This window comes from Panthera pardus, unplaced genomic scaffold (assembly GCF_024362965.1).
Source record: "Panthera pardus isolate Hobbes unplaced genomic scaffold, ASM2436296v1 HiC_scaffold_22, whole genome shotgun sequence".
NCBI lineage: Eukaryota > Metazoa > Chordata > Mammalia > Carnivora > Felidae > Panthera > Panthera pardus.
In genome coordinates, this window is record NW_026526788.1 from 67568116 (window position 1) to 67589606 (window position 21491).

Genomic DNA, 21491 nt, shown 5'->3' on the forward strand with positions numbered 1-21491 from the left:
TTCATTTCTGCTTTTGTTTCCCTTGCCTCCGGAGACGTGTTGACTAAGAAGTTGCTGTGGCCAAAATCAAAGAGGTTTTTGCCTGCTTTCTCCTCGAGGATTTCGATGGTTTCCTGTCTTACATTGAGGTCTTTCATCCATTTTGAGTTTATTTTTTGTGTATGGTGTAAGAAAGTGGTCCAGGTTCATTCTGCATGTCGCTGTCCAGTTTTCCCAGCACCATTTGCTGAAGAGACTGTCTTTTTTTGCATTGGATATTCTTTCCTGCTTTGTCAAAGATTACTTGGCCCTACATTTGTGGGTCCATTTCTGGGTTCTCTATTCTGTTGCATTGATCTGAGTGTCAGCTTTTGTGCCAGTCCTATACTGTCTTGTTGATTACAGCTTTGTAATACAGCTTGAAGTCTGGGATTGTGATGCCTCCTGCTTTGGTTTTCTTTTTCAAGATTGCTTTGGCTGTTTGGGGTCTTTTCTGGTTCCATGCAAATTTTAGGATAGTTTGTTCCAGCTCTGTGAACAATGCTGGTGTTATTTTGATAGGGATTGCATTGAATTCGTAGACTGCTTTGGGTAGTATTGACATTTTAACAATGTTTGCTCTTCCAATCCATGAGCCTGGAATATTTTTCCACTTTTGTGTGTGTGTGACGTCTTCAATTTCTTTCATAAGCTTTCTCTAGTTTCCAGTGTATAGATTTTTCACCTCTTTCATTAGATAATTTCTAGGTATTTTATGGTTTTTGGTGCAATTGTAAATGGGATCGATTCCTTGATTTCTCTTTCTGTTGCTTCATTGTTGGTGTATAGGAACACAACCAATTTCTGTGCATTGATTTTATATCCTGCAACTTTGCTGATTCATGGATCAGTTCTAGCAGTGTTTTTGTGGAATCCTTTGGGTTTTCCATGTAGAGTATCCTGTCATCTGCGAAGAGTGCAAGTTTGACCTCCTCCTGGCCATTTTGGATGCCTTTTATTTCCTTGTGTTGTCTGATTGCTGAGGCTAAGACTTCCAATACTGTGTAGAATAACAGTGGCAAGAGTGGACATCCCTGTCTTGTTCCTGACCTTAGGGGGAAAGCTCTCAGTTTTTCCCCATCGAGGATGATATTAGTGTTGGGTCTTTCATATATGGCTTTTATGATCTCGAGGTATGATCCTTCTATCCCTACTTTCTTGAGGGTTTTTATCAAGAAAGGATGCTGTATTTTGTCAAATGCTTTTTCTGCATCTATGGAGAGGATCATGTGGTTCTTGTCCTTTCTTTTACTGATGTGATGAATCACATTGATTTAACCAGCCCTGCATCCCAGGTATAAATCCTACTTGGTCGTGGTGAATAATTCTTCTAATGTATTGTTGGATCCGGTTGGCTAATACCTTGTTGAGGATTTTTGCATCCATGTTCATCAGGGAAATTGGTCTATAGTTCTGCTTTTTAGTGGGGTCTTTGTCTGGTTTTGGAATCAAGGTAATGCTGGCTTCATAGAAAGAGTTTGGAAGTTTTCCTTCCATTTCTATTTTTTGGAACAGCTTTAAGAGAATAGGTGTTAACTCTTCCTTAAATGTTTGGTAGAATTCCCCTGGAAAGCCATCTGGCCCTGGACTCTTGTGTTTTGGGAGATTTTTGATTAGTAATTCGGTTTATTTACTGGTTATGGGTCTGTTCAAATTTTCTATTTCTTCCTGTTTCACTTTTGGTAGTTTATATGTTTCTAGGAATTTGTCCATTTCTTCCAGATTGCCCATTTTATTGGCATGTAATTGTTCATAATATTCTCTTATTATTATTTCTGCTGTGTTGGTTGTGATCTCTCCTCTTTCATTCTTGATTTTATTTGGGTCCTTTTTGTTTTTGATCAAACTGATTAGTGGTTCATCCATTTTTTTTTTTATATATGAAATTTATTGTCAAATTGGTTTCCATACAACACCCAGTGCTCATCCCAAAAGATGCCCTCTTTAATACCCATCACCCACCCTCCCCTCCCTCCCATCCCCCCATCAATTTATCCATTTTGTTAATTCTTTCAAAGTACCAGCTTCCAGTTTCATTGATCTATTTTTTTTTATTGGTTTTGATGGCATCGATTTCTGCTCTAATATTTATGATTTCCTGTCTTCTGCTGGTTTTGGGTTTTATTTGCTGTTTTTCCCCCCCGCCAGCTCTTTAAGGGGTAAGGTTAGGTTGTGTATCTGAGACCTTTCTTCCTTCTGTACATAGGCTTGGATTGCTATATACTTTCCCCTTATGACCAAAATGGCAGTAATTTCTTAAAGTTTAATGCAATGTAGATTTTAAAACTGTTATCATTGAAGTTTCCCCCCTTTTTATTTAGAAGTGGTAAACTCATAGGAAGTTGCAAAAATAGTACTTCACTCAGCTTCCCCCAGTGTTGGCATTTTATATAATTGTAGTGCATTGTCAAAATAGGAAGTTGACATTGATGTATTATTTTTTATTAGACGATAGACCTTATTCATTTTTTTGCCATTTTTTTAGGTATTCATTTGGGTGTGTCCATAATTCTGTGCTTTTAAATCCCATGTATAGAGTCCTACAAGCACAGTCAAGATATAGACTGGTTTCATTATCACAAAGGAACTCCCTCTCCACCTTGTCCTATCCTGACAATTACTGCTCTGTTCTCTATTTGTATAGTTTTTCATTTGAAAAATCTTGTATACATGGAATTACAAAGTTTGTAACCTTTTGAGATTGACTTTTTCATTAAGCATAATACCCTTGAGATCCATTCAGGTTATTGAATGTATCAGTAGTTCATTCCTTTTTGTTGCTGAGCAGTGTTATTACATTGTGTTGAATATATCAGAGTTTGTTTAACCATTCACCCACTGAAGGAGATTTGGCTTGATTCTTTTTTTTTTTTTTTTTTTGCATTACAAATAAATATTATGGGGCGCCTGAGTGATTCAGCTGGTTAAGCGTCCCACTCTTGATTTTGGCTCAGGTCATGATCTTGCAATTTGTGGGATTGAGCCTTGCTTTGGGCTCTTGCACTGACAGCGCGGAGCCTAATTGGGATTCTTTTCTCCCTCTCTCTCTGCCCCTCTCCTGCTCATGTTCTCTGTCTCTCTCTCTCAAAATAAATAAAAATAAACATTAAAAAAAATTCAGATATTATTGACATTTGGTGTGCAGTTTTTTGCATGTATGTGTGAACATAAATATGTTTCTGGGGTAAATGCCAGAGTGAAATTTCTGGGTCATATATGGTAAGTGTACAGTTAATTTTATAAGTAACTACTAAACTATTTCTTCAGATACCTGGTTTCTCTGCATCCTTGTTAGCATTTGATATTACCACATTTTAAGGTACTCTGATAGGTGTGTAGTGATATTGGTTTTAATTTGCATTTGCCTAATGACCAATGATGTTGAACATTTTATTTTTGCCATTTTACCATCTGTATTTCCTCTTTGGCCAAAGGTTTGTTATGTATCTTTGCCCATTTTTTAATTGGGTTGTTTTTTTAATGTTGTTTTGAGAGTTCTTTATGTGTTTGGATTAAGTCAACAAATTCGACTGTGTGGTTTGCAAATATTTTCTCCCATAGTTTATCTTTACATCCTACTAACAGGGTCTTTTGCGGTGTGAAATTTTTAAATTTTAATGAAGTGGGATTTATGAGTTTTTTCTTTTATAAATTGTGCTTTTTATGACTTACACCTGTCAAATCTAGGCCCCAAAGAATTTCTCATTTGTTTACCTCTCAAAGTTGTTAGGTTTATATTTTACTATCCATGATTTTGAATTAACTTATTTAATTTACTTTCTAATTATTGAATTAAGTTTTTATCAGTGAGATTTAATGTGAGGCTCTTTCTCCCTTTTTCACTTATCCTATGAATGTCTGAGTTCATCTAATGAACTTTTCATTCTATTAAAATAAAATTCATTGATCTGTTTTGTACTTTCAATGGATCTTTTATCCATGTGTGGTTTTTAAGTAATCATACATTAAGTAATCATAAATGATTTTAAATAATCATACATTAAGTAATCATGCATGATTTTAAGTAATTATACATTAAGTAATTAACTGGAAGATACTGGTTTATTGAGTTATACAGATTTTCTAAATGTTGACACCTTTTATTCTCTAGTATTTTAAAAAATCCACATTTGTTAATAAGGTCACTTTTTTTTAAAGAAAAGTCTTTAAATTGAGAAATTGAGTAGCTTTGCAAATTCGTGGTAAAGGATACATATTTTCAGAGTTCTGATTTTTTTTTAAGGTGTAATTTTATCATTGGGTACAAATATACTCGGTTTTCTGTGCAGTGACAGACTTGATTTTCGAGAAAATCTTTATCAGATACCCAGTCTAAACCCCAGATACACATTCCCCTTGGCCTGCTCAGACTCTGACTTCCTTTGCCAGGGAATTAGATCCCCTCTCTTGTGATACTCTTCTCATCTGCTTGGGCTTCTAATTTCCCTTGTGTTTTTTTGCTCTGACCCATAGATAATTTAGGAGGGTGATTTTTAATTTCTACATATATGTAAATGTTTCAAATGTTTCTGTTGATTTTTTATTTTATTCAGTTGTACTTGGACAGTGTACCTTCCTTTTTATTTATTGAGACTTTAATAATGTGATTTGTCCTGGAAGATATTTCATGTTCACTTGAACAGTCTATATTTTGCTGTTGTTGGGTGGAATGTTGATAAATTTCTCTTAGGACTAGTTGGCTTATAGTGGTGTTCAAGGCTTCTGTTTTCTTGCTTAGATCCTGTCTAGTTTTATTATTGAAAGAGTATTGAAGTCATTATTATTGTTAAATCATCTATTTCTTCAGTTCTGTCAGTTGTTAATGTATTTTGGTGCTCTATTAGGTGCATATATGTTTATAATTGTTACATTTTTTTCATGGGTTTATCCTTTTTTTGGTTATAAAATGTTCTTTGTCTTTAGTAGTTTTTTAAAAATGTTTATTTTTGAGAGAGAGAGAGAGAGAGAGAGAGAGAGAGCAAGTGAGCATGGGTGAGGGGCAGACAGGGATATAGGGGACCTGAAGCGGTCTCCTCACTGACAACAGTGACCTCGACGTGGGGCTTGAACCCACAAACTATGAGATCGTGACCTGAGCTGAAGTTGAATGCTCAAGTAATTGAGCCACCCAGGCATCCCTCTAGTAGTAATTTTTGTCTTAAAGTCTATTTTGTCTGATAATAGTGTAGCCGCTTCAACTCTTTTTGGTTACTGTTGGCATGGTATACCATTTTTTGTCCTTTTACTGTTAATTTATGTTTTTTAGTCTATAGTGTCTTATAGACAGCATATAGTTAGATCACTTTTTTTTCCATCTATTCTACCAACTTCTGCCTTTTAATTTGAGAGTTTATTCCATTCACAATTAATGTAATTATTGGTAAGGTATAATTTACATTTGCCACTTCACTGTTTTTTGTGTCTCATCTTTTTTCTCTATTTCTTCATTACTGACTTCTTTTGTGTTAACTAGATATTTTCTAGAGTACTGTTTTAATTTCTTTGTGATTCTTAGTGGTCGTCCTACAAAATTAATGCCTTAAATCATAAGAATCTAGTTCTGATTAATATCAAGTTAATTTCAATAGTGTACGAAAACTTTGTGTCTATATACCTCCACTCCCTCCTCCTTTTTGTTGTTTATTATCATAAATGTTATATCTTTATACACACTGTGTGCCCATCAACACAGATGTGCAAGTATTGTGTATGAGGTTTTGTTTTTGTTTTTGTTTTTTGGTGGAGCCAGAAGTAGAGCCACATGTGTTTATTTAGTTTTTATTTAAATTCCAGTTAGTTAATGTAAAAGGTAGTATTCATTTCAGGTATATAATGAAGTGACTCAACATTTCCATTCATCTTGTCTTAAATTTTGTCTTAAATTGGATAGGAGAAAAAAGCTACAAGCAAGAAATACATTTATGTGGTTCTTTATATTTATTTTTGTAGTTAATTTTACTGGTGACCTTTAGTTCTTCATTTGTATTTGAACTACTGTCTAGTGTTTTTTCATTTCAGCCTGAAGGAGTTACTTTAGTATTTCTTATAGGACAGGGCAGCAACTAATGCTCTCAGTTTTGATTATCTGGGAATGTTTTAAGTTCATCTTCATTAAAGAATAATGCTAGATAAAGAACTCTTGATTGATGGTTGTTTTTTATTTCTTTCAGAACTACCTTCTGACCTCTTTATTTTTTGATGAGAAATCTGTTAATCTTACTATCTGTTACACATAATGAGTTATTTCTCTTGCTTCTTTCAAGATTTTCTTTGTCATTTTGTCATTTAGCAGTTTGGTAATGGTGCCTATGTGTAGATTTCTTTGAATTTATCATACTTGGAGTTTTTAAGCTTCTTGGAGGTATGGATTACTGTGTTTCTTCAAAATTGGAAAGGAACTTTTAGCCATTATTTCTTCTAATATTTCTATGACTTTCTCTTGTCTCTTTCTCCATCTCTCAGTAAAAATGTGTTGGCTCACTTGATGGTGTTCGACAGATTTCTGATGCTCTGTTCATTTTTATTCATTTTTTTTTCCTCTTTCTGTTTCTCAGGCTGGGTAATTCGGTTGACCTATCTTGACGTTCACTGTTTCTTCTGCCTTCTTATACCCATTGTTGAACCTTTATAGTGACTTTTTCATTTCAGTTATTGTACTTTCAATATCAGATTATGTTTGATTTTTCCCCCCAAATAATTTTCATCTTTTTATTCATATTCTGTATTACGTGAGACATTTTGTTGAAAAATTACATTTGGACATTTTAAATAATAAATGAACATTTAAATTTTATGAACTGTTTAAATACAAAGGTTTAAATAACAAAACATGGCAACTATGGAGATTTTGTCTTTCCCCAGGGTCTATTTTTGTTGCTGCTTGTCGTGGTGGTCGTTGGTGTAGTGACTTTTCTGAACTAAATCATTTGTGTGTGGCAACTGAAGTCTCTACTTGTTTAGCTTCGTGGTTAGCTAATGATTGAACAGATATGTCTTTAAATGCCTGGAACCAAAGAACTCTGTTGTTGGGGATGTACCTTCAGCACTCAACCAGGCATTTGACCTCTCTGCCTTAGCCTTTACTTCCTGTTTGTGCAGGGCCCCTCAGTTAAAAGAGCTTGGGGCCCTCTCAGGTTTTTCCTGAGCTTATACACAACCTTGGACGTGCACACTAACTTAAGCATGTACTTCTAGATACCCTGGAATGTGTTGGAAGTTTTCCAAGTCCCCATGGTATCTCAATCCTAGTTTTTAAGAACTTTTGAATTAGTCTGGTGTTTGCCCCACATGTTAGCCACCACCTCAACCTATAAATGTTTTCAACAACACTTCTCTTGGGGAAAATGTCTTTTGCACTGGGCAAGCTGAATTAAGTCAAATATAGATAGCATTGCAAGTGGTATCTTTCTGGGAGCTACCAGACAGTCCTAATAGTAATAATTTGGGGAGAATGAAGCTTTCAGTGACCTCCAGCTTTGTTTTGCTCCCTCTGATGGCAGCTAGGCTGCACTGGGAATATGGGCTATAATTTTTCAAGGCTGCCATCTATTTAGAAAGCAGGGAATGGGACTAGGACAAGTTAAAATGTCACAAAACTTGTTCTTGCTGAGAGTCCGTCCTTCCTTCCTTCCTTCTTTCCTTCCTTCCTTCCTTTCTAAAAGCACCCTGGGGCAAACTTTTGGTTAATTTTGAGAGTCTGATAAAGTTGATTCCAAATGTTTTTGCCAGTTTCCCCATTGATTTTGCGGGGGATTGAATTTTTGGAGGTACTCACTGTGCTATTTTATTTTCTCTGATGTTACCCGCCACTTGGGCTCTGACATCTTACACTGACAGGCCTCCATATTTAGATGTGGCCCCAACCCTCCAGATAATTTAAAGGTTATTGTCCTAAAAATTCAGGGATATGACAGAGTTATAAATGGTGGAAACATGCTCGTTAAATATATAGGCAGCACAATACTTAGTAAGGTACTAAACTGTGGGTTTTGTAGAGTCACCTGTAAGAGCTTCATTTGCTGTCCAGTCCGTATGTGCCTAATTGCCTAAAGTGACTTATCTGGATACAACAAATGTTTTACAATCCGTTTCTTTAAGACCACTCTGTCTTTTCAGATACAACTACTTGCAACTCTGCCTCTTGGCCTTGTGGCCTTTGACACTTTTGCTGGTTTTATATCTTTGTGTTTCACAAGGTACTCCTTGTCCTAAAGAATGTTGAAATTAAGGTATAAAAAATTACCTTTAAGATTCCTTACAGTTTGAAAAATTTTCTTACCTGTGTGAAAGATTATTTTTAATCTTATATAAAATGAAGTTTTTAAGACTTAGATTTCCCTTCTTTGGTTAGGTTTAGATTATTTGCTTTTATTGCCTTATATTACCATTATTGTGATGACTTTTATGTTTAGGAAAAATAGAAGAAAAGATTTGGCTCTAGAAAAATCTTTTAATAATAAAGTATTCTTTTTAATGAATACATATTATCAGTAAAATATATTATAAGTAGCTTACTTTTGTGAGATGTCAGATGTAATTGTAGCCTGTTTGTTAATTGAAAGAAAAGGTTTTAGTTGACCTGCAAAATTAGACATCTGGGTTGCCTTTTTAGGTGAGCTTGGAACTTTGTTCAGAGATTAAGAAAACAAGATACTCATTGGGTCCTTCTTTTCTTCATCCACCTATTCTTAAATGTTTATCTTCCCCAGAGTACCAGTATTTTCTCATTTTTGAAAAAAAAAAAATTTGTTTATTTATTTTTGAGAGAGAGAGGCAGAGTGTGAGCAGGTGAGAGCCAGAGAGAGAGGGAGACACAGAATCTGAAGCAGGCTCCAGGCTCTGAGCTGTCAGCACAGAGCCCGACGCGGGGCTCGAACTCATGAACTGTGAGATCATGACCTGAGCCGAAGTCAGATACTTAACCGACTGAGCCACCCAGGCGCCCCAGTATTTTCTCATTTTATATGCCCTCTGTGGATTTTCTATTCTCAAACCTTCAGGTGCCATTATGCTATTGATACCAAAGCCATAAGCTTATTTTTAGCCTAGACCTTTCTGTTTTATTCTAAATCCTGTTTTCAGGTGTAGAGTAGATGTTTTCACGGGATCCTCAGTAGAAGTTTGTTCACAATTTTACAGGTTTTCCTTTCTGGTTCCCTAACTTGGATAATCATGCTACATGTATCTGGTTATTTAAGCCAGCAGTTTGACATTACTCTGGATCTCTTCCCATTCATGGGGAATGGGGAGGATTACTCCCATTCATCTCCAACTGGTTTCATTCATTTTGTCTCAAAAATGTCTCTTGAGTTATTCTCGTCATCTACTGTTACCTCTGGTTTTAGTTTAAATCAGTGGTTCTCAGGTGCCTCAGACCTAATGTCCCATTTATATAACAAATTATTTTGTAATACTTCCTTTACTATACTGAAACGGTGGTAACCTACATAATTAAAAAAAATCCGTGTAATTGATTAATTGAAGGGAGAAATAAAAGAAAATACACCTTTTGTTTGTCAATATGAAAATGCTCAGGCACAATACTAGAAAATAATGAACAAAAAAGCTTGTACATTTAACAGTTGGAAACTTATTTGGGAGGGTTGTGTTGGTGACTCAAATGCGAAGATCTGTATGGGTGTGTGATGGTCAGAAATAATAAAAAATGAAATTCTTGAAGTTCTAAGCTAAACACAGTAACTTTCCTTCTAGACTGTAGACATTGTTTTCATTCCTGAAAAGTGAAAAAATTTAGAGTTTATATGTAAAATGGTTAGGTTCTAGGGGTGCCTGGCTGGCTCAATTGGTAGAGCATGCAACTTTTGATCTTGGGGTCATGAATTCAAGTCCCACATTGGGCATAGAGATTACTTTAAAAAATGGAGTTAGGTTCTAAGCATTAAAAATTATAAATAGGTGTTTCACCTAGGTATGTATACCTGACGAGAATTTAAAGATTGTGCAGCGTGCAGAGATGGTTCTTCATACCTCCACACCCTGGCCCGTAATGCCAGCCACACTTCCCTAAACAGTGAGACAATGAACCTATAAATTTCAAAATACTCTTATTAAAAGTTGTTGAATTTATCATTATGTTTGGCATGGCTTCATTGCATGGTTTCCAGATTTGGTCCTGCATTGGAATCACCTTGAAAACTCTTTCAGCATACAGATTGCTATTTTCTACCTCAGATACTTATTTTGATAGCATTCTTGGATTAGGGCTTAGGATTTCTAAGCTCCCCAAATGATTCTCCTAAAACATATCTAGCACTGATTTGGGAGTATTTGAGATTCAATCATTAGATTCTGTAGTGGCCCTCTAACTAGTTTTTCTGTCTTCCTTCTGAACCCTTGACCTTTTAAAATCATTCAGAACAGTACCAGATAAATTTTTAAAAATAGGTCTGTGATCATGCCCTCTTCTTTTTCATGAGTCCTCTATTGGCTCTGCATATTTACTCTTGACAGCCCCTGAAAGTATTCTTCTAGAATATTAGGGTTTAGAGTGTAGAGTTTGAAAATTGTAGTGCTGCAGAATAAAGTCCAAATTACTAAGTTTGAATACTTAGCCTTTCAAGATTAGACAGTCTTGATTTCCAACCTTATTTTGGGGCCTAAACTCCAGTGTAGAAAAACTGCTTATGGTTCCCAGTCTGGATAATTTTCTCATGCCATTTCAAACTGCGCACACAATATCTGCCCATCCCCACAGAATGAATTTGTGAACCCCTCTTCAACTTTGAGGACTCAACTGTAGCCTCATCACAGTACTCCCCCCCCCCCCCACCCCTTCATCTTTGTGCTCTCATATTATCTTTCCTAAAGTTTTATAACTTGCTTGTTTCCCTCTCTTTGTGAGATCACTGAAGACAAAAATATTGGTTTTTGTTTGATTGGGTTTTTTTAGCCCCAGATAGAGTATAGTACCTGACTCATAGGTGCTTGGTGACTGAGTGGGGGTTGTTAGTTAGGATGATGGGGTTGTACTAGATGATCTCACAGGTTTTTCTAGTTTTGGTATTGATGGTATAAATATGACTGATAATTCCTTTCCCAAGAAAGTGTGTGCATTGTTTACCTTTAAATTTTTAGATTTATGTACTATGTACCTTTTAACGTAAAGACATGAGTATTTTTTATCGTGGTGGCTGTGCAGGTGAACTGTATCGCTGTAACACTGAGATAAATAACATTAGATATAATGGACCATGTGAATAATATTCACATGGCAGGTATTGAAGTGCATTGAGAGAATATAATCATAAGTATACTATGATAGTTTATTTCATAGGTCTCCTTTGACATTGGAAGAGTTTATTCATGTTCATAGAATACCAAACTGTTTTCCAAATTGGGAAAACTTTTGCAATCCCAGTAGCAGAGTTAGGGTTCCAGTTTTTCCATATCCTTGTTAATACTTGCTATAATCAGGATACCATATTGTTTTGATTTTGCTTCCTAGCACTCTAGCCCATCCTTTGTCCCCAGGAACCTTCTCTACCTTATCTGTAAATTTTGTAGTTGTCTAGGGTCAGGGTGTTTGTTACAGATGTCCTGAGTCTAGTCCTGAACTCCCCCTCCCCACCGCCCTGCTTTTGGCAGTGTTTATGGTCTTATAAACTAGCAATATGCTGATAACTCCCAAATTTGTTTTTGTGTCAAACCTCTTAGTTCCAGGATTCCCTTCTTCAGCCTCTCTGTCCATATAGAATATATTACTAAGTTTGTTAATTTTTTTTACTAAACATTTCTTGAATGTACCCACTTTCCATCTGTTGCATAATATTTTAATATAAGATCAAGTCCCACCTCGTTACTGCAGTGGTCTTCTAATTGGTCTCCTGCTTCTACTCTTTGCCTCAAAATCCATTCTGTATACAGTACTGTGAGAGATTAAAAACAGATCATGTTACTCTCTTAAAATCATTGAGTGGTTTAGAAGAAAATCTGTGCTCATTATAGCTACAAAACCCTGCGTAATCTTGTGTTCTTAAGTACAGTCTGATCTCAGATAGTAAAACCTTAGCCTCCATTTAGTTCCTCTGCCTCATAATGTTCTTGCATATCTCAGCCATTACATCTTATTTTCTTTTTATGGAATGCTTTTTTGTTTCTTTTTTCTACTTGACTGTAAGCACTTTGAGGGCAGGAACCATGTCTGTTTTATTTATCACTTAGCATGATGCCTAGCACACAGAGGAGTGCAATAAATACTTTATTAAATGCTTACATGATGTAATTATATTTCTTTTGCTTGAAGTCTTCCTTGGACTGTCAGTTAGAAACTGTTTATGTATGTCTTAGTAGTATTCATCTTCTATACACATGTTATTTATAAAATGCCTGAGTAAATAAAATTTCTGTGCATTGCTTCTTTACCATATTGCCAGAATTGTGCTCCAGAATAGTCTCTAGTTCCCTTCCTCTTGGGTCCAATATAGTTATAACTCATTTACCTTTTATTTTTCCAGGGTAATGTTCACTTTCAATTCTATGATACATGTCAGTTATGTTACTTGTGTTTAAATTTTAATCAGATGAATTACAAAATAATGAAATCGTTTATTTTCAAGGAAAGAAACTACTGGAACTGTCCTTTTAATCTGACCCTCAAATTCTAAGAGTACTGGTGTGACATTTGCACAACACTACTTAGCTGGATATCGATCGGCAGGTTATACCTCAGGCTTATGGTAGCATCCACGATAGCACTGTAGATATTTTTCCTCATTCCATTCCCATTTAATTTTTTTTTTTTAACTAAAAGGTCAGTTTTTGTTAGATATGAAAATAACTAAGACTGGAGTTACTGAGTATTTTGATGTGTAATATTCTAGTTATCTTTTAATTTTATCTAGAAGACAAATGTATGCTTAGAATGTTCCTGATTTACCCACCATTATTTTATGAATGATAATTGTATTAACTAAAGTGTATTTAAATGTATTTGTACTTAAAAGAATCTTTTCTTTCCTGGTAATGTTGATGGAATATGTGCCTTCCCAAATTGAATGGTATCTGTAAATGGGTATATTTTTTATCTGATATTGAACAAGATTGAGAAAAATCTTTTCCCAGCCAATTTGAATTATTATTCATTTATTTTAAATTTTTTTTTTTTTTTTTTTTTTTTTTTTAGTTTTCAGGGCACCTGGGTGGCTCAGTTGGTTGAGCATCAGTCTCTTGATTTTGGCTCAGGTCATGATCCCAGGGTCATGGGATTGAGTCCCACATTGGGCTCTGTGCTGAGTGTGGAGGCTGCTTAAGATTCTCTCTACCCCCCCCCCCCCCACCTCTATCCTGGAAAAAAAAAATTATTTTCATCATCTTTTTTTCAAAAATGAGGTTTTTAAAAGTTCAATTAAAAAAAAAAAAACCTCTATGCTTTTTTATAATTTATATATGGTAGATTTGTATTGACCACTGTATTTTGTTTACATTTTTCTTTTGAAATAATTTTAGATTGATAGAATTTATAAAAATGTACAGAGTTCCCCTTCTCTGAGAAATGAAGAGAAATAAATACTCTGCATTTATTTTCCACCAATAATGACATACAACTGTAGTACAATTATCAAAATCAGTAAATTGACACTGGTACAATATTATTAAGTAAACTGCAGTCTGAGATTTCACCAGTTTTTCCATGCAGTATTTTTTTTGGAGGGTGGACGTTGATTGTCCAGTGAAATTTTTTTTAAACTTATTTTGAGAGCAAGCGAGCACAAGCAGGGAAGGGGCAGAGAGGGGTGGGGAGAGAATCCCAAGCAGTCTCTGTACTTAAGATCATGACCTGAACCAACATCAAACAAGAGGTGGATACTTAACCCATTGAGCCACCCAGGCACTCTGATAGTCCTATGAAATTTGAAAACTTGTACAAATTCTTATAACTGCTACCATAACAGTCAAAGTACACAACTGTTTCATCACTTCAAAGAGTCTCCCTCTTGGTACCCCTTCATAGTTCTCCTTTCACCCAGCCCTAAGCCAGAGCAACCACTGGATTTGCTCTCCATGGTTACACTTTTGCCATTTAAAAATAGTCCATGAACAGAATCCTACAGAATCACACATGCTAACTTTTGATACTGTTTCACTCAGCATAATGCTCTTGAGATCCATTCCAGTTTTTGTGTGCATGGATAGTTTGATCCTTTTTATTGTTGAACAGTGTTCCATTGTATGGATGTACCACAGTTTATCATTTCACCAGATGAAAAACATTTGGGTTGTTTCCACTTTTGGAGCATTTATAAATAAAGGTGCTATGAACGTTTGTATACAGGTTTTTGTGTGAATGTAAGTTTTCATTTCTCTAGGGTAAATACCTACAGGTGCAGTTGCTGGGTTGTATAATGTATGTTTATGAGAAACTGCCACGTTGTTTTCCAGAGTGGCTGTCAGTTTACATTCTCATCAGCAATAAGTGATAGATCCAGTTTCTCCACATTTTCACCAGCACTTGGTATCATTCATATTTTTTATTTTTGCTCTTCTAATAGGCATGTAGTTATATTTGCATTTCCCTAATGACTAATGATGTAGAATATTTTTGCATGTGTTTTTTTGGGGAGTGTCTCTATAAGTCTTTCACCCCTTTTCTAATTGGATTGATTGCTTTTTTATTATTTAAAGGAGTTCTTTATGTATGCCAGATATATTTTCTCCCAGACTGTAGCTTGTCTTTTCATTCTCTTCATAGTCCTTTGACTAGAGAGAGAGGACTTTTCTTAGACTTTTTTTTTTTTGTAGGTGCCTATTGGTGTTTTTGAATTTTGGCTTTTCTACTGCCAGGATATGTAGGAAACAAAAACAAAAACAAAAAAACGTAGAATGTATTACCAGGTTATCCTTCATCCAGGGTCCCTAGCCACTGTACCTTCATTTTTGTACCTTTCAGAATCTTCTGCTAGTTGCTTTATGTATTTTATCCAGAGTTTTACATTATAATTCAAGGGAGGAATGGAGTCAGAGGGGTTTATTTCATCTTGTTTGGAACCAGAAGTCCTATTCATTGTAATTCAATATGCAATATTGTAAAACTTTCACATCCACATTTATGGTAAGACAGACTAAGGAATATATTTAGTATATGTGGCCTTATTGATGTGTTTTTTAAAAGTATTTATTACATTTGATGATTATCATTATAGTCTTATACCAAGAATAGATCTTACTAGGCTGGTGCTTTCTCACTTCTGTCTCCCCTCTAGTCCTCCTTCCCCTAGATTTTAGGAAATTGTAGCTATTTTAGAAATTGCTAAAAGTAATGTGAATATAAGAACAAGGAAAAGTGTTTTTGTTTGTTTTTTACTTCTTGCATTCAGTTTGCATTCCTGAAAGGAATGATTTAAAATCAGAAATTGTGGGGGCACTTGGGTGGCTCAGTCGGTTAAGCACCTGACTTCTGCTCAGGTCATGATCTCACGGTTCCTGAGTTTGAGCCCCTGTGCCGTGCTCTGTGCTGACAGCTCAGAGCCTGGAGGCTGTTTCAGATTCTGTGTTTCCCTTTCCCTCTGCCCCACCCCCACTTAGGCTCTGTCTCTCAAAAATGAATAAATGTTAAAATTTTTTCTTTTTTTTTAATCAGAAAGTATGACTTGGAAAACTATTGCCTGAGGGCCAAATTCAGTATGAAGCCTCCTTTGGTAAACTTTTATTGAAATGTAGCCATACCTAGTCATTTACATACTGTCTACAGGTGTTTTCGTGCTATAGGTGTTTCATGATGGAATTGAGTCTGTAACAGAACATCTGGCCCACAAAACCTAAAAAAATTAATATGTGGCCCATTACAGGAAAAATTTGCTGATCCCTGACTTAGAAGGTATTGGAGGCCTAAAGCATTGTAATCAGCATCCTCCTACAATGATGATCTGGACAGTTATCTTTGAAATACACCATGGTATAGTGGAAAGAACATACATGGGCTTAGAGTCAGGCAGACCTGGTTTTGAATTTTTCCTTACTTACCAGGTATCTGACTTCAGTGCCTCAATTTTCTTGTCTATAAATTGGAAATAGAGGAACTCTTCTACTCAGGGATTTGAAGTTAAGAATTTTCATAATTTGAGGGTGCCTGGGTGGTTCAGTTGGTTAAACGTCCGACTTCAGCTTGGGTCATAATCTCATGGTTCGTGGGTTCGAGTCCTACATGGGGCTCTGTGCTGACAGCTCAGAGCCTGGAGCCTGGTTCGGATTCTGTGTCTCCCTCTGTCTCTGCCCTTCCTCCACCCATGCTCTGTCTCTTTCTCTCGCTCTCTACAAAATAAATAAACATTAAAAAAATTAACCATTAAAAAAATAATTTTCATTATTTGGAACATAGCTATATACCAGAGAAAAATTGCATCAACTTAGACCTTTACTAACAGATGGCATTGGTAGTTTCTAATTTGGTGTCATTTTTGAACTAATGATAAAATGGACTCAAGGAATCTACCTTGGTTATAAGTAGAGACACTTTAAATATCTTCCTTGATGTGGTTGTGAGAATTTGAAGTAAGATAAAAAATTCATGTCAGGTGCTCTGTACGTGGTATTATGGGATGGGGAATGAAGGCATCTTTGGGAGTGGTAAAGATCCCAGTATAAAAACACCATTGCTAGCGTCAGCTTAGTAATTGGTGCAATTTTATGTTTTTTTCACTAGATTTTAAACATTTTTAGAACGGGTACTGTCACTTTCTGTTACATAAGTGGGTGCAAGAGTCAAATTCTGTGCAAATGTAGTTGTCTCCCACTATGTTATAAAGTGATTTTAAAAAACCTATTGAATAGTTAATTTCCAAGAACCATGAAAGAGTACTCACAATACTTTTTGCTTGTCAAAAAAATATTTAGCAGTGTCACCTGAGTGAGGTCTGGATTAGACTCATAACAACTTTGGGCTGTCAAGTCATTTGTTCTCTTAGACGACCTATATTTTTACTGGATGAAAATTTTTTAGTTAATAGTCAAGCCTGGTTAGTTAATTCCTTTCAGTATGGTGAAATGTCAAAGTCCAAATTCTATTCTCTGTAACTAGTTATATTTTTATGAACTGTGACTTAACTATTGTATGTACCAGTAAATCTCATTAGGTATAAGAATTATAGGATGAGCATGTGGGTCAGTTCAAATCCATCACTATTGCAGGAAAACTATTAAACAGCTCAAGTATCTCTAGTATTAATGTCAAATACAGTGGTGGTATTTATATATTTTGGGAAGTCTCTTTTCAGACTTAAGTAGAAACTTTAAATTATTAGTAACTTGTTTTGTCATTATACAGTTTTCTTTCCTGACCTCCCCCCATCCTCAATTTTCATTTTTAGTTTATTTTTTATGGGACCATTTTTAACATTTATAGCAGTATCATGTATGCGCCATACAAATATTTATGTAGTTGTTTGTTTTTTTAATTTTTTAAAGTAACCTCTATACCTGTAGTGGGGCTTGAACTCACAACCCCAAGATCAAGAGTCAGATGCTCTACTGACTGAGCCAGCAGGCACCCTCTCAGTTTTCATTTTTAAAATAATATTTAAGGAATACAGTATTTAATATACCAGTGGTCTGATGTTTGGTGTTTAGATTTGGTTATATCAAGTATTTCCAAAGTGGATAAGCATTTGCTGAGACCTTTCTTTTTAAAACATGTTTCCGAGATTCTTCTTCTTAAAGATTCCAATTAAGTGGTTTAGGATAGAACCTGGGAATTTTATTTTATTATTTTTTTTAATGTTTGTTTGTTTGTACCTGGGAATTTTATTTTATTTTTTTAATGTTTGTTTGTTTATTTATTTATTTTCAGAGAGAGAGAGAGGGAGGGAGAGAGAGAGAGAATCTCACCAGGCTCTGTGTTGACAGTGCAAAACCCAGGGCAGGGCACAAACCCATGAACTGTGAGATCATGACCTGAGCCAAAACCAAGAATCAGATGCTCAACCAACTGAGCCACCCAGGCACCCTGGGAATTTTTTTTTTTTTTTAACCAATATCCCAGGTTTATTTTATTTTATTTTTTGTTATTAGGGAAGTTTGGGAAACATCAGAATAGAAGAACAAGGATTCCATCTTAAAAAATGCCAAGTGTGTGTTTAAAAAAGTGTCATTTTTAACTCACAAAAATGCTTTTAAATCTGATTATTAAGCAGAAACTTTACTTTTTGAGAGGCTAGATTTGTTCTTTAATATGTAACATCTTTTAATACCATCTGCAACTCACTTTAAATTCAGTACATACGTACCTTGCTAAATAGAAATTTGATTTCCAGAAACTTGGCATAATACGTTTCTTATACACAAATCAATAAGCAGTGTCTGTATTCCGTCATCTGTGTATATCTTCCATTATTCTTTGTTGTATCATTTTAATAAATGTGCTTTCATTTTGGCTCATCAGCATTGTTTCTCAATCCGTACCTCTAAGGTTTTTTTTAGTCGAGTCTCCATTGTAGCTCAAAATATTTTCTCGTTTTGAAAGGATGGTGAGTGGGGGGGAGATAATAGCTTTTCTGGTGTGCTAGCAACTAATAGCATGTTTATATAATTGTAGAATCTTATAAGCTGATAAATTCAAACTCTCTAGTCTGGGAATTTACAGATCATCAGTCTTCTACCCAGTTCTGGTTATTACTGCACCTCTTACCCTTTGCTTCAGCAAAGTTCTACCTTTTCGCTTTCCTATGGCAAACTAAGGTCATTCAGTATTCTTGGCCTAAATTACCTTTTCATTATATGTACCTGGACTGATTTGCTGAATGTTTTGGCTGTCTAATTAAACTGTAACCTTGTGTGGCATAGGGCTCACATCTTTTATATAGAAATTCTTAGCACGATCCTGTGCACATAGACTATTAAATACTATTGGTGTTTTCATAAAATTTTATTAACTTTTTTAACCTCTTAAGCTAATTGGATATTAGTCATTTTGTCTGTAATCTTTAAGCCCTACTACCACATAAAGATCCAGTTACTTATAAAATTAACAAGAGCCATGAAATACAAATTGTATTTATTTTTTTAATGTTTATTTATTTATTTTGAGAGAGAGAGAGCACGAGCAAGAGATGCGGAGAGAGAATCTCAAGCAGGCTCCACAATGTCAATGCAGAGCCAGCACGGGGCTCAGTCTCACAAACAGTGAGATCATGACCTGAGACAAAATCAAGATGCTTAACCATCTGAGCCACCCAGGCACCCCCAAATTATATTTTAAATTTGAAAATGCTTAGAGGGAGGACTGCCTCCTTCACAAAGATTTTACTCCTGTGTTTAGCCTTTGTAGCTCGTTTTGGTCATTTTACCAGTGAACTTTTTCGATTTTTAAGAACCCTTAAGAGTCCTTGTCACTATTCACATGTTTTAGTATATAGATATCATTGGAGATTGCTCTCTCTTACTGTTTCTCAAAGGTGGTCCCTGCATCTACCTGCATTAGAATCACCTGGAATGGTTATTGAACTACACATTCTTCATGCCCTTTTACCTGAACTGTTTGCTGTGCTCCATACATATTTTACTTAGCTCATTTTGTTCTCTTGTGAAACTGTTCCCAATTCTATCATCGTGGCCTTTGAAATCCTTCCTGTTACCTAACGCTGTCTGGCAGTTAATTGCAGATAGAACAATTTTAGTATAGTGATTAGGAACACAGGCTATAGATATATACATTGGAATCTCAGCTCTGTTGCTTTTCCAAGATCACAGAACTAGTTACTTAAACATATTTCTGTGCCTTTGTGTCCTATTTATAAAATAGGGACAACAGTTGATCTCATAGGGCTGTTATATGTATTAATATTTGTAAATTTCTGAACAGTAGTGCTTGTACATAGGAAGCACTCAAACATTATTATGATTTCCCCCAATTTTCAGTTCTTACAAACTTACAGTAACTTGTACGCTTATCTTACCTCTTCCTGTTAGATTATAAAGTCCTTGAAGATAGAACCTGCCTTATTAATTTTTATAGCTTTTCAGTGGATTTTGCATAACAAAATGTTCAATAGAAAATTACTGCATCAAATCATAAAATGGCCAGATTTTCAGTAAGATTGTTTTTCAGAGCCCATTTACTTAATATAAATTATAATCTAAAGTAATTTAATATTCTTTCTGTATTATATTTCAGGAATTCTAATGAATCGTTGACCAGCAGCATTTTACCAGTTGGAATGAGTTATCAGAAATGGGCATAGTGCTTTTAGATCTAACATGTAACAGATGGCTGTTACTCCATGGTGATTACTTCTTCAAGCCAACACCTTTTTTGATTGTGTAGGATCTTTGTCTCTTCATCTTTGAATTCCAATGACTGTTGTTGGCAAATAAAACAAAGGAGTTCATGTAGTTTTTGCCGAAGCTTGAGTCACCATGAGTAGTAGTTTAGGAAAAGAAAAAGACTCTAAAGAGAAAGATCCCAAAGTGCCATCAGCCAAGGAAAGAGAAAAGGAGGCAAAAGCCTCTGGAGGTTTTGGGAAAGAGAGCAAAGAAAAAGAACCTAAGACCAAAGGGAAAGATGCCAAAGATGGAAAGAAGGACTCCAGTGCTGCCCAACCAGGGGTGGCTTTTTCAGTTGACAATACGATCAAACGGCCAAATCCAGCACCTGGGACTAGAAAAAAATCTAGCAATGCAGAGGTGATTAAAGAGCTCAACAAATGCCGGGAAGAGAATTCAATGCGTTTGGACTTATCCAAGAGGTCTATACACATATTGCCATCATCAATCAAAGAGTTGACTCAATTAACAGAACTTTATTTATATAGCAACAAATTGCAGTCCCTCCCGGCAGAGGTGGGTTGTCTAGTAAATCTCATGACACTGGCTCTAAATGAAAACCTCACTTACCAGTTTGCCTGACTCTCTTGATAACTTGAAGAAGCTGCGGATGCTTGATTTTACGGCATAATAAACTGAGAGAAATTCCTTCAGTGGTATATAGGCTAGATTCTCTCACCACTCTTTACCTTCGCTTTAATCGTATAACTACTGTGGAAAAGGACATCAAAAATCTGTCAAAACTCAGCATGCTTAGCATTTCGAGAGAACAAAATCAAACAACTACCTGCTGAAATTGGTAAGAGACCTTGGGTTACTATTATTTGTAGTATTTGTTATGCCACATAATTTTGTCAAGTGCTTTTCCATATCAGAAAATATCTGATACTTGCCTAAAAACAGCTGATTTCTAAATGTCCTTCTTTATGTTTTACTTTAATTATTCAGTTTTAGCAATATTATATGGTTTGAGATTATTTTATAAACTTAGAGTATAAATGTAGTTGGGCCTTTTTCATATGAACCTATCCTCTCATTTTCATTTGGAGAAAGTGAATACGTAGCAGTAAAAAAATATTTCCTGAATTTTTAACTTGTTACCATCTATTTTTAAAATATTTAAAAAGTTACAGTAGATTCATTAAGGGTTACATTTTCCAGTTCTTCATTTGCCCTTCTTTATCTGAAAAATGTTGGTTTAC

The 21491-nt window shown here is 35.3% G+C and overlaps 1 protein-coding gene across 1 annotated transcript in view; it reads left to right on the plus strand.

Moving 5' to 3' along the window:
- The window catches only part of SHOC2 (SHOC2 leucine rich repeat scaffold protein), a 107610-nt gene that overhangs the window by 28442 nt on the left and 57677 nt on the right, over window positions 1–21491 (plus strand). Inside the window, 4 exon segments of the mRNA XM_019459424.2 lie at window positions 20141–20850; window positions 20852–20908; window positions 20910–21050; window positions 21052–21088. Of these exon segments, the coding sequence (XP_019314969.1) occupies window positions 20383–20850; window positions 20852–20908; window positions 20910–21050; window positions 21052–21088 (703 nt within the window). The 5' untranslated portion in view covers window positions 20141–20382.